The 13294-nt window shown below is 37.8% G+C and overlaps 1 protein-coding gene across 3 annotated transcripts in view; it reads right to left on the minus strand.

The window, feature by feature from the left end:
• FBXO11 (F-box protein 11) overlaps nt 1-13294 on the minus strand; it is a 92095-nt gene that overhangs the window by 15468 nt on the left and 63333 nt on the right. For all 3 annotated transcript variants that reach the window (XM_053667125.1, XM_053667126.1, XM_037161253.2), the window contains exons 5-11: nt 10667-10796; nt 9450-9533; nt 7254-7386; nt 6005-6111; nt 5811-5922; nt 5619-5725; nt 5398-5535 (exon numbers count right to left, since the gene is read on the minus strand). In XM_053667125.1, the coding sequence (XP_053523100.1) occupies nt 5398-5535; nt 5619-5725; nt 5811-5922; nt 6005-6111; nt 7254-7386; nt 9450-9533; nt 10667-10796 (811 nt within the window). The remainder of the gene's footprint in view (nt 1-5397; nt 5536-5618; nt 5726-5810; nt 5923-6004; nt 6112-7253; nt 7387-9449; nt 9534-10666; nt 10797-13294) is intronic.

Genomic DNA, 13294 nt, shown 5'->3' on the forward strand with positions numbered 1-13294 from the left:
TTTTGAGGAAAAAAAATAGGATGATCATTGTACATGGGTAGTAATTGTATCTGTTCTTGTGTTTTGTAATTATTTGTTACATAAAATTTCTTGTATAATATGTTAAAGAATAAATGCTAAAATTCCTTTATAATACAAAAAACAAGTATTTAAATATAAATAAATAAATAATTAAATTTAAAAATTAAAAATGAAAGTTTTTTTCCTGAATGTTTTGGCCAAAAACATGGGAGCACATTATACATGGCAAAATATGTTAAGTTCCTAATGTATTTTGGGTCACAAAAACATCACCAAATTTCTAAATAAAGCCACGAAACACATCAGACACTGAGGAAAGGTGAGTACAGATACATTTAAGAAAGTACAGATACATTTATTATAGGACTTATTATCCTATAATAAATATAGGGTAATTATTTTCCAACCTGCTTATTCCAGTTCACAGTCACAGGTGCTGGAGCCTATCTGTAGCTCATGGAGCAAGTAGAAACCAAACGTAGACAGGATGTCCTTCCATCTCAGGGCACATAAATGATTTTTTTTATCGAAGATTTTTCTTATGCCCTGGCTGGTGTGGCTCAGTGGATTGAATGCCACCGTGAGAACCAAAGGGTCACCAGTTCGATTCCTAGTCAGGGCACATGCTTGGGTTGTGGGCCAGGTCCCCATTCGGGAATGCACAAGAGGCAACCACACATTGATGTTTCTCTCCCTCTCTTCCTCCCTCCTGTTCCCTCTCTCTGGAAAGAAATGTAATATATTTTTAAACATTTTACTGATTTATTTCCAGAGAGAGGGGATGGGAGGAAGAAATAGAGGGAGAGAAACATGAATTGGCTGCTTCTCACACACCCCTAACTGGGTACCTGGCCTGCAATCCAGGCATGAGGGCACACTCATGATCTGGACACCAATTAACCTGATGTACACATCTTTGGGATGTGGAAGAAAACCAAAGCACCAGGAGAAAGATGCGTGCAGATAAGGGGAGAATATTCTGTGCAAATTCCACATAGACAGTGGACCCAGCCTGAAATGTTTTTTTCTCATTGACATTATAAGAAAATTATGTTATTCAGGGACCTGTTGTATTTGGAATGGAAGAACATTTTACCAAAGGATTTTAAAGGATTGTGCTCCAATACTAAAACACACGATAGTCCCAAGATATACTTTATTTTAATCCTTCCCTTACAAGTCTCTTTATTAATCCTTAGTGCCTAGAGTTGTTTTTAAAAAGTTATAAAAAACAGACCTCTGGTCAAGATGAAGGCATAGGTAGGTGTGCTTTGCCTCCTTGCACAACCACAAAGAAAATCACAACTACCTCAAAACAAGTAACACCCAGAACTGTCAGAAAAATGAACTGTATGGGAGTCTGACTGTATGGGAGCAAGATTTAAATAAGCCAGTTTCTCCAGAGGGGCAGGAGGAGCAGAGATGTGGAGACAGGTGGAGAGGCAGGGAGAAGCAGTGTGGTGCAGAAAAGCAGAGGTGGAATGGGCATTCCCACATTCATGTGTGGTAGATATAAAAATCAAGGGGGATATCTTGGGAGAGAGCAATCCCAGCCCCAAGGCATACAGCACAGCTGAGAAGATAATTCCGCATAACTTCTGGCTGTAAACACCAGTGGGGGTTGGGGCAGCAGAAGAAACTGCCGGACTTTCAGGGGACTCTGCATAGTCTTAGAATTTACGCAAACCCACCCATGCTGGGATTCAGCACCAGAAACAGCTTGAAGGGTGCCAGTTGCATACAGGAAGTGGGTGAAGTGACTGGAAAGGGGTGAGGGCAGGGCAAACCTCCAGAAGCCAAGCAGTGGTATCACCCCCTCTCCAAACTCTCCCCCAACGCACAACCACAAAGTGTTAAAGCAGGTTCCCCCAACTCTGGCAATTACCTTAAGGCTCTACCCCAACACAATTTACAGGTGCCTTTTCTACAACAGGCCATGCTAAGACAGGGAGTCAAAGCAGCTCTACCTAACACACAGAAACGAACAAAGAGTCTGCAAATTGAGGAGACAGAGAAATATATCCCAAATGAAAGAAAAGAACAAAATCTCAGAAAAAGAACTAAACAAACTGGAGATAATGAACCTACCAGATGCACAGTTCACAACACTGGTATATCAGGATGCTCAAAGAACTCAGTGAGTATGGCAACAACATAAAGGAAGAAATGAAGATTACACCAAGTGAATAAAGAAAAATCTACAGGGAACCAACAGTGAAGGGGAGGAAGCCAGGATTTAAATCAATGATTTGGAACATAAGGAAGAATTAAGCATTCAGCCAGAACAAAAAGAAGAAACGAGAATTCAAACAATAGCAATAGTATAAGAAGTCTCTAGGTCAATTCCAAATGTACCAACATCTGAATCATAGGTATGCCCCAAGAGGAAGAGGAAGAAAATGAAAACTTATTTGAAAATATAATGAAAGAAAACTTCCCCAATCTAGCAAAGGAAATAGACATACAAGTCCAGGAAGCACAGAGTCCCAAACAAGTTGGACCCAAAGAGGAACACACCAAGACGATCATAATTAAGATGCCAAAGGTTAAAGACAAAAGCAGAATCTTAAAAGCAGTAAGAGAAAAGCAAAGGGTCACCTACAAAAGAGTTCCCATAAGACCACTAGCTGATTTCTCAAAAGAAATCTTACAGGCAAGAAGGGATTGGCAAGAAGTATTCAAAGTGATGAAAAGCAAGGACGTACAACCTGGATTACTCTATCTAGCAAAGCTAGCGTTTAGAATAGAAGGGCAGATAAAAGTGCTTCTCAGACAAGGTAAAGCTAAAGGAGTTTATCATTGCCAAGCTATTGTTACATGAAATGTTAAAGGTAATTATGTAAGAAAAAGATCAAAGTTATGAGCATTAAAATGGCAACAAATCACAACTATCAACAACTGAATCTAAACAACAAACTAAGCAAACAAACAACAGGAACTGAACCATAGATACAGAGATCACTTGGAGGGGTATCAGCTGGGAGGGGGAAAGGAGGCAAAAGGGAGAGGATGGGGGGGGAAGGTTCAGGGATTAAAAAGCATAATTGGTATGTACAAAATAGACAAGGGGACATTAAGCACAGAACAGGAAATGGAGAAGCCCAAGAATACATGTACCACCCATTACATGAACTAAGGGGGGATTTCTGGAGGGAAGGGTAGTAATGGGTGGAGGGGGTAAAAGGGGGGAAAACTGGGACAATTTTTTCTTAAAGATTTTACTTACTTATTTTTAGACAAAGGGGAAAGGAGGGAAAAAAGAGGGAGAGAAACTTCAATGTGTGGTTGCCTCTCATGTGCCCCCCGCAGGAGACCTGGCCTACAACCTGGGCATGTGCTCTGACTGGGAATCAAACCAGCAACCCTTTGGTTCACAGACCTGTGCTCAATCCACTGAGCCACACCGGCCAGGGTGGGACAACTGTTAATAGCATAATCAATAACACACACACACACATACACACACACACACACTTTAAAGATTTTATTTATTTGTCTTTAGAGGGGAAGGGAAGGAGAGAGGGAGAGAAATATCAATATATGGTTGCATCTCATGCATCTCCTGCTGGGAACTGGCCTGCAACCCAGACATGTGTCCTGACTGGGAATCGAATGGCAGTTGTTTGGTCCACAGGCCTGGGCTCAATCCACTGAGCTATACCAGCCAGGGCAGTAACATATATTTTTAAAAAGTTATAAAAAATAAACTATATCATTATTACAAATAATGATAATGATTGATGAACTTTAGTAAGTAATCATCAGGACAGATATTTTAAAAATGAGTAAATTACTCAGGTTAAAATCATATTAGTACCTCAAATCATCTGGGAATGAGAACAGTTGAGTGGCAAACATTAATTTGATACTTGAAATGTATGTTAACTCTGGGGCAGTGTAAAGGTAACATAGGCAAAGAAATTCTAGTATAGGATAGTTCTATTACAAAATAAGACACTACTTAGAAACTATAGCCCATCTTCTACACCTTTGCCCAGACTCTCCAATTCCCACCTCCATGGAGAAAACACATACAGTTCGCAACAAAATGTATCTTTAAAAAAATTTTTTTAAAGATTTTATTTATTTATTTTTAGAGAGAGGGAAAGGAAAGGGGAAAGAGAGGGAGAGAAACATCAACTATTTGCCTCTTGCAAGCCCCTAACTGGGGAACTGACCTGAAACCCAGGTATGTGCCCTGACCAGGAACAGAACTGGTGATCTTTTGGTTCACAGGCTGGGACTCAGCTCAATCCACTGAGCCTCAACTTCCAGGGCAACATGTCAGTATCTTTATTCCAGCTGGAGGAGGGCAAATCCTTATCTCCACTCTGCTTTCTTATCAACCAGCTCAAGCTATAACCCAAGTTGTAAACAAATTGTTTCTCTCAGGTTACAGCTACTCCTGGAATAATGATGAACTTATTTAGGTCTATCTAATCAGAACTTGATAAAAGAGTATACTCCTCATAGTCTAGTTCAGCTTAAAAAAGAAAAGAGTTCTGCAAATGATGAAAAGAATTTCCTTTGCTAACAGATTTGTGTATGTGAATCTAACCTTCCCAAGTTGCTTGACTAATGCCATACAATAGCAACAAAACTTCACCTCCTCCTCCCTCCCTACACGACTCATCAAAAAATGTTGTACTAGTACTTGAAAATTACTTCAATGAAAATTAGACATTAAATGAAAGTAATACCTGAATAGATACCCAAGAACATATTTTAAATAGTAGTCCGAGTACAAAAAGTCTGTCTCTAGAAAATTGTGTAAAACAATATAGTAGTATTTAAAACATATCATCCATAAAGATGCCTTATTAACTGTGGTATAACAGTTTTACAATTTATATATTATCACTGTACCTCTTACTAGAAGTTCTGCCAGTTAAAAAAATTTTTAAACAGGAGTAAAATGGAAGTCAAACTAATGATAAAACCATTACTTCTCAAAGTACAGTCTATAAACAACTTGTATTAAACTCACTTATGATGCTTATTAAAAATGCATATCTTAGGCCTGATCCTTGAAAATTCTGATTTATAATGTGTGGGTGACTTTTATACACACTTACATTTGAGAATTGCTGGATCAGACATTAATCCTCTCAAATGTCATATCAATTCCTTATGGATGGACTCCATCTTTCCTACATGACTATAGTGTGAGATCCATGAATATACAGAATGAATATTACATATTGATTTTAAAATGTAATGCTGAAATGAAATCTCTTTTAAACCTATACCCTGCAATTCAGATAGTTTGGTGGTTATAAAATGTTGAAACCTATTTGAAATTTAACTGATATGAGGTCAGTTTTTCTTAATAGAAACTTTTCTTAATTTTATTCTTAACAGAATAAATGTTCTTACCATGCCATGATCAAATGTGAACACACCAACATCACGTCCATGATGAATATGATTCCGTCTAATAATTGGGTTTCCATGATTTTTAACCCAAATCCCAGCTAAAGCATTATTGGAAATTTCATTATCCTCATATATTCCCTATAACAATTAATAAAAAATAAACATTATTAAAGCCTCAAAAAATATTTTAAAAGAATAAAAGCACAAGATTAAAAAAATACCTGGGCATGATCTGTTATATAAAGTCCAACATTTTCACAGTCGCTGATATTACAGTGCTTGATAGTGGGACATGCTCCTTGACCACTAACACATACTGCAGAGCCAACTATAAAAAAACAAATTTATTAAAAAACCCATTGGGCAATAACACAGTGACTCATTGTATAATAAAACATAAAGGAAAAACTAACCTGTACATGTACTTCGGATGATACAGTGATCAATAATAGGACTACAATTTACTGTTATTTCTAAGCAGTGGTGTGCATTGTGGTGCTGAGCAGATTTGTCATCAGGGTTAAACTAAAAAATAGAAATGTTGTTAACTAAACAATCACTGCTTTAATGATTTGAACACATTATTTTAAGTCTTAAAATTTTTTACCCTTATTGTCATATAGCCAACATAAGCATCTTCAGAACCTTCCATAAAAACAAAGGTTGAATCTCTAGTGTTTTCAATGATAACTTTGTCTGCTACTTTTCCAGGTGCTGTGGAGAAGATATTTAGAGCACATTACCTTTATTAGATGAAATGGAAATTAAAAAATTACTTTTTAAAAATATACTTTAAAAATATAGTAGAAATACTTTGCTACAAAACTAGTAATATAGTAGGAACACTTTTTATTGTTTTTAAGTTGAGTATATTTTTTAACGGAGAACTTTTAAAAATCATTAATAGTGAGTAGGAAGGCCAAATACTCATTTTACTGACAACTGTTTCACTGGGCTTTACTAAAGACAATCATATTTAAGGCAGATATTATTTAAGTGTCATACTGAAATCCATGTATAATAATACTACTAATAATATTCAGCTACAAATAGTATTTACTGTTGAAAGAAACCTCTTTATTTAAACTTATTTACAAAACTGGCCTTGATTTAGAAAGTAATAAAAACCACTATGCAGAAATTTGCTACACCTCCTCCCCCTTTTTTATGGTGGAAATGGAGAAGGGAAGAAGGGGCAGTAAATGCGAATTTTATGAACAAGCCATCTGAAAATGGTCTATATAGTATACCATGAGTATCAAACTCATTTTCACTGGGGGCCACATAAGCCTCACAGTTGCCTTCAAAGCGCTGAATATAATTTCAACTCCTTAATAGTTAAAGAGTAGTTACATTTATACAGTCCTAGAATTATTTCAGCCCTTTGAAGCCAACCATGAGGTTGATATGGCCCCTGGTGAAAATGAGTTCGACACCCCTGTATATCCATAAAAAAGAAATCAGAGATAGCGTAAGTTTTCAAATGACCAATCAGTTATCAACACGTATTTTATTACATTTATTCACAGAATCTCAAGCTAAAAACAACTTTTAATATAGTATAAAACTATTTAAGATAAAACAAACATTTGTCTTTCCTTAATGAAAAACTAAGGCAGTTGAACAAAGTACTAATATCAAGAAATACATAAATCTTAAAAACAAATAGCTAACCTGCATAATTTCTGAAGTCCATATTTTCATTTCTATCATTATAAAATATGCATATTTAATTCATATTTTTCCTCCCATTAAGGTATTATCAAGGTTCACCTGAATTTTAAGTCACCAACATTTAATAAACCCATTATATAAGTAAAATATTAAAATTCTGATAATAGTGCATTTCAAAATACCTGCACCAATCATGGTAATTGGAGATTCAATATATATCCATTCATCAGTATATATTCCAGAATGAACAAAGATAAGTCCATCAAAATGAGCTTCTTGTACCCCACCCAGGGCATCTTCAATTGTATCATAATACTAAAAAAATAAAAAATTAAAGTGTCAATATAGAACTAAAAGATTACCATTTTAAGTCCTACAAAAACACACATCAGACTTCTGGCCGAAATGGAGGTATATGTGGAAATATTGTACCTCCTCGCACAACCAAATTTAAGGACAACAAAGACTTAGAAACAAAAACACAACCAGAACAGACAGAAAATTGAACTGTACTGAAGTCTGACAACAACGAACCATTCAAACACACTACTAAGAGGGGCGGAGTTGGTGGCTGGCAAAGGGGTCTAAGCAGGAAAAGGTGGTGGTTGGCAACCCAGGCACTGGGAGGAAACCAGCAAACCCAGTAAGGTGTGCAAGGTGGTTGGCTGACTGTGGACACACACTTGTGCACAGATAAACCAGGCAAAAAATGGGCAGTAAGACAAACCGTGCAACCCCGGACTCCAGCGACGGGAAATAAAGCCTAAAAGCACAGATTGAAAAAACTTGTGGGGGTTGAGGTGCCGGGAGAGACTCCCAGCCTCACAGGAGAGTTCACTGGAGAGACCCACAGGGTCCTAGAATGTACACAAGCCTACCCAAGCCTACCCACCCGGGAACCAGCACCAGAAGGGCCCAATTTGCTTGTGGGAAGCAGCAGAGGGGACCAAAATCTGAGAGAGTGCAGAACAAGGACCATTGCTCCCTCTCTGACCCCACACCCACATACAGTGTCACAACCTAGCGACCTGGGTTGCCCTGCCCTGGTGAACACCTCAGGCTTCCCCCTCATACATAACAGGTGCAAACAGACCAAAACATTATGGCTCAAGAACAGCTCAAAGCTCCAGAGCCAATACTTTTAAGTGACCAAGAGATAGCCAGCCTATCAGATGAACAGTTCAAAACACTAGTGATCAGGATGCTCACAGAACTGGTTTAGTCACAAATTAGATGAAAATATGAAGGCTACACTAAGGGAAATGAAGGAAAATGCACAGGAAATCAATAGTGATGGGAAGAAAACTGGGACTCGAATCAAGGGAGTGGGCCAGAAGGAAGAAAAAAATGACCAAACAGAAAAGAATGAAGAAAGAAGAATCCAAAAAAAAAATGAGGAGAGGCTTAGGAACCTCCGAGACATCTTTAAACATTATTCTAACATCCAAATTATAGGGATACCAGAAGGGGAAGAGGAAGAACAACAAGTGGAAAACTTATTTGAACAAATAATAAAGGAGAACTTCCCCAATCTGGCAAAGAAAATAGACTTGCAGGAAGTCCAGGAAGCTCAGAGTCCCAAAGAAGGTGGACCCAAGGAGGACCACACCAAGGCACATCATCATTACATTAGCCAAGATTAAAATGAACGAGAGAATCCTAGAAGCAGCAAGAGATAAGGGGACAGTCACCTATGAAGAAGCTGCCATCAGACTGTCAGCTGATTTCCCAAAAGAGACCTTACAGGCAAGAAGGGGCTGGAAAGAAGTATTCCAAGTCATGAAATGCAAGGACCCACATCCAAGATTGTTCTATTCAGCAAAGCTTTGATTTAGAATGGAAGGGCAGATAAAGTGCTTCTCAGATAACGTCAAGTTCAAGGAGTTCATCATCACCAAGCTCTTACTATATGAAATGTTAAAGGTACTTATCTGAGAAAAAGAAGATAAAAAAGATGAACAGTGAATGGACAGCAAACTCATAGTTATTAACCACCACACTTAAAACAAAAGCAAACTAAGTGGACACCTAGAACAGGAGTGGAGCCACAGAAATAGAGATCTCATGGAGGGTTAGCAACAGGGGAGTGGGAGGAGGAGTGGCGGGGAGAAGGTACAGAGAACAAGTAGCATAGATGATGGGAAGAAAATAGGGGAGGGCAAGAGTAAAGTGGGAAATATAGAAACTAAAGAACTTATGACACATGGACATGAACTAAAGGGGGGAATGTGGGAGGAGGGGGTGTGCAAGGTGGAAGGGAATGAAAAGGGGGAATAGCACAACTGTAATGGCATAATCAATAAAATATATTTTTTAAAAACCCATTAAACAAAACAAAACAAAACAAACAAACAAAAAACCCCACACATCAAACTCACCAACATATTTTCTCTTCCTTTATATCTTGCAGGGTTACTGTAGAAATGTTCAGCAAATCCTGGCTTTACATGTGCACCTTTATACTAAATGTAAATAAAACAAAACAAAAAACAAAATGGAATCATATTATAAATTAATTTAGTATTCCTGTGTGAACATTAAAAAATGAACAATTGCCCTATCTGGTGTAGCTCAGTGGATTGAGCGTGGGCCTGTGAAGCAAAGGGTTACTGGTTCAATTCCCAGTCAGGGCACATGCTTTGGTTGCAGGTCAGGTCCCCACTAGGGGATGCACAAGAGGCAGCCACACACTGATGTTTCTTTCCCTCTCTTTCTCCTTACCTTCCCCTCTCTCTAAAAATAAATAAATAAAATATTAAAAAACGACCAATTATTGCAACTAATTTTCTTTTGCATAGTGCAATATAAAATCTGGAACAGTTTGTGACTCAGTAATATCCAGTAAGAACAGACATGGTTTCTCAATCTCAGCACTACTGATATTGTGGGACAGACAGTTCTTTGTTGTGAGGGCGGTCCTGTGCATTGTAGAATATCTGCTAGCATTTCTGGTCTTTACCCACTAGCTACTGGTAGCATCCCCTTCCCCAGTTGTGACAACTAAAAATGTCTCCAGAAGTTGTCAAATATCCCTTGTGGAGCAAAAGTAGCCTAGCTGAGAACCATTAGTAAAGCACTATATGAAATTAAACTAAATGTGAAACTGTAAAACAACTACTGAACAGTAATAACTTAAACAAAAGTTCAAACAGATCCATAGAAAGTATACTGCTGTTAGGCTACTGTTACTGTCACTGTTTAAATTATTAATAAATATCAGTAGTAAAACTGTAGAATATTATGTTGGCTGATAAATGTTCACTGGCTTGAAGCCTATTTTTGAGATTAAAAATTTTTAAAAAGTTAATTTATTTGCTGTCTGGTTAATTGTCTGTCTTTGCCCAGTGATACATGTTCCTCTGTAGTATCTATGACTTCATCAGGGTCATTACACCTGTTGTTATGAGTGTGGCAAAATGTTTATCTCAGTAAGTCATGTAATACCTGGAACATTCCCTGTTTTCACAAGGTTCATAAGATAGGTTCATATGACAATAGAAATATCTCCCTGCATCAGTTTCAATTTTTTAAAAAGGAAATTTTATTTACAAATATATAATATATATAAACTAATTTTTCTATTTATACATCATACCAACTGCTGGAAACTCTCTTTCCAAGGATTTGGATGTTCATATTCTTCTGGATTAATCTGGTAGAATTTACCAGGTTCAGGATGCATCATAGGGCGAGTATATTCAAATACTTCCATATATAATCGTTTCCTGAAGGCAGATAAGAAATTAAAGAGTTCTTCATAAAATGTCTTTTAAATAATTACAAAATATTATTTGAGGTCTCAAAATAGTTTACCCTTAGCACCATACAAACTGTTATAAAATATAGGAAGTATAAAGAAAAAAGATAACCTATACTTTTAATATATTCATTAATAGTTGACTATATTACCTTCCAGTCTTTTAATCTATGGTTAGTTCCATTTGTTACAAAAACAAAATTTTGTATTCTGCTCTTTCCACTTTTTTGTAACATACCATTTTCCCATGCTATTTAAAAAATATATTTTATTGATTATGCTATTACAGTTGTCTCATTTCCCCCCTTTATTCTCCTCCACCCTATGCACCCGCTTCCACCCACATTCCCCCCCCTTAAGCTCATGTTCATGGGCTGTACATATACATTCTTTGGCTTCTACATTTCCTAGACTATTCTTAACCTCCCCCTGTCTATCTGCTACCTACCATTTATGCTACTTATTCTCTGTACCTTTTCCCCCTCTCTCCCCATCCACTCCCCCACTGATAACCCCCCATGTGATCTCCATTTCTGTGATTCTGTTCCTGTTCTGATTTTTTGCTTAGTTGTTTTTTTTTTAGGTTTGATTGTTAATAGTTGTGAGTTTGTTGTCATTTTACTGTTTATATTTTTTATCTTCTTTTTCTTAGATAAGTCCCTTTAATTTTCATATAATAAGTACTTGGTGATGATGAACTCCTTGAACTTGACCTTATGTGGGAAGCAATTTATCTGTTTTTCCATTCTAAATGAAAGCTTTGCTGGATAGAGCAATCTTGGATGTAGGTCCTTGCCTTTCATGATTTTGAACACTTCTTTTCAGTCCCTTCTTGCCTGCAAGGTTTCTTTTTGAGAAATCAGCTGACAGTCTTATAGGCACTCCTTTGTAGGCACCTGGCTCCTTTTCTCTTGCTGCTTTTAAGACTCTCTCCTTATTTTTAATCTTGGCTAATGTAACTTATCATGTGCCTTGGTGTGTTCCTCCTTGGGTTCAACTTCTTTTAAGACTTTCTGAGCTTCCTGAACTTTCTGGAAGTCTATTTCCTTTGCCAGATTAGGGAATTTCTCCTTTATTATTTGTTCAAATAACTTTTCAATTTCCTGCTGGTTCTCTTCTTCTGGTACCCCTATGATTCAAAAGTTGTAACATTTAAAGATGTCCTGGAGGTTCCTAGGCCTCTCCTTATTTTTTTGGATTCTTGTTTCTTCATTCTATTCTGGTTGATTGTTTCTTTCTTCCTTCTGGTCCACACTGTTGATTTGAGTCCCGGTTTCCTTCCCATCACTGTTGGTTCCCAGTACATTTTCCTTTATTTCATTTAACATAGCCTTCAATTTTTCATCTAATTTGCATCCATATTCAACCAATTCTGTGAGCATCCTGATTACCAGTGTTTTGAACTGTGCATCTGATAGGTTGGCTATCTCTTCATCACTTAGTTGTATTTTTTCTGGAGCTCTGATCTGAATTTTCATTTGAGCCATATTTTTTGTCTTGGCATGCCTGTTACATAGTAAGGGGTGAGGCCTTAGGTGTTCACCAGGGGAGGGCAACCCACTTCGCTGCGTTGTGATGCTGTGTGTGTGGGAGGGGTCTGAAAGGGAACAATGCTGCTTGCTCCATTCTTTGCTGGTTTTCAGTCACTTCTTCAGCTACCCATTATCAAATTGAGCCCTTCAGATGCTGATTCCCGGGTGGGTGGGCTTGTGTAAATTCTAGGACCCTGTTGGTCTAAGCAATGAACTCTCCTGTGAGGCTGGGAGTTTCTCCCACTGCTGCCTCAACACCCACAGGCGTTTTCATTCAGAGGTTTGAGGCTTTATTTCCCTAGGCTGGAACCCTGGGTTATATGGTCTGTCTTGTTCCTCCTAATTTATCTACAGTCAAATGTGGAACTGCCTGCCGCTTCACCTGCCAGCCGCAGCCTTGCCCACCCAGGTCCTCCAGCTGCTGCCTTGCCAGGAGTCCTCAGTCCAGCTGCCTGTCTTGCTCCTCCTACTGGTCTGGATGAATGTGTCTTTTTTAACTCTTTGGTTGTTGGACTTCCATACAGTTCGATTTTCTGTCAGTTCTGGTTTGTTTTCAAATTTGCTGTTCTTCTTTGGTTGTGTGAGGAGGCACAGTGTGTCTACCTATGCATCCATCTTGGCTGGAAGGCCTCCCCATGCTACTATAAACTGTGAAAGTCACTGCTCATGCCTATACCTCAACCCCCCACCAAGCAGACATTAGTTTGTGTTCACTTCATCTATTTCCTGATTGGTAGACGTAATTTCACATTTCCCTTCACTATTAACTATGCCACTATAAAAAATATGTAAAGAAGGCAAAAAATTTTTTCAGAAGTGGAATTTTTAGAAGTGGCTATGAATACAACTGTCCAAGTTTTTTCCAAAAGTGATGTATAAAACCCACATTCTCAATAACCTATCTGCTGTTTTAAAATAGACTTAGTTCTGATTT

Source organism: Artibeus jamaicensis, unplaced genomic scaffold (genome assembly GCF_021234435.1).
Source record: "Artibeus jamaicensis isolate MK-2021 breed Jamaican fruit bat unplaced genomic scaffold, CSHL_Jam_final contig_465, whole genome shotgun sequence".
Classification (NCBI taxonomy): Eukaryota; Metazoa; Chordata; class Mammalia; order Chiroptera; family Phyllostomidae; genus Artibeus; species Artibeus jamaicensis.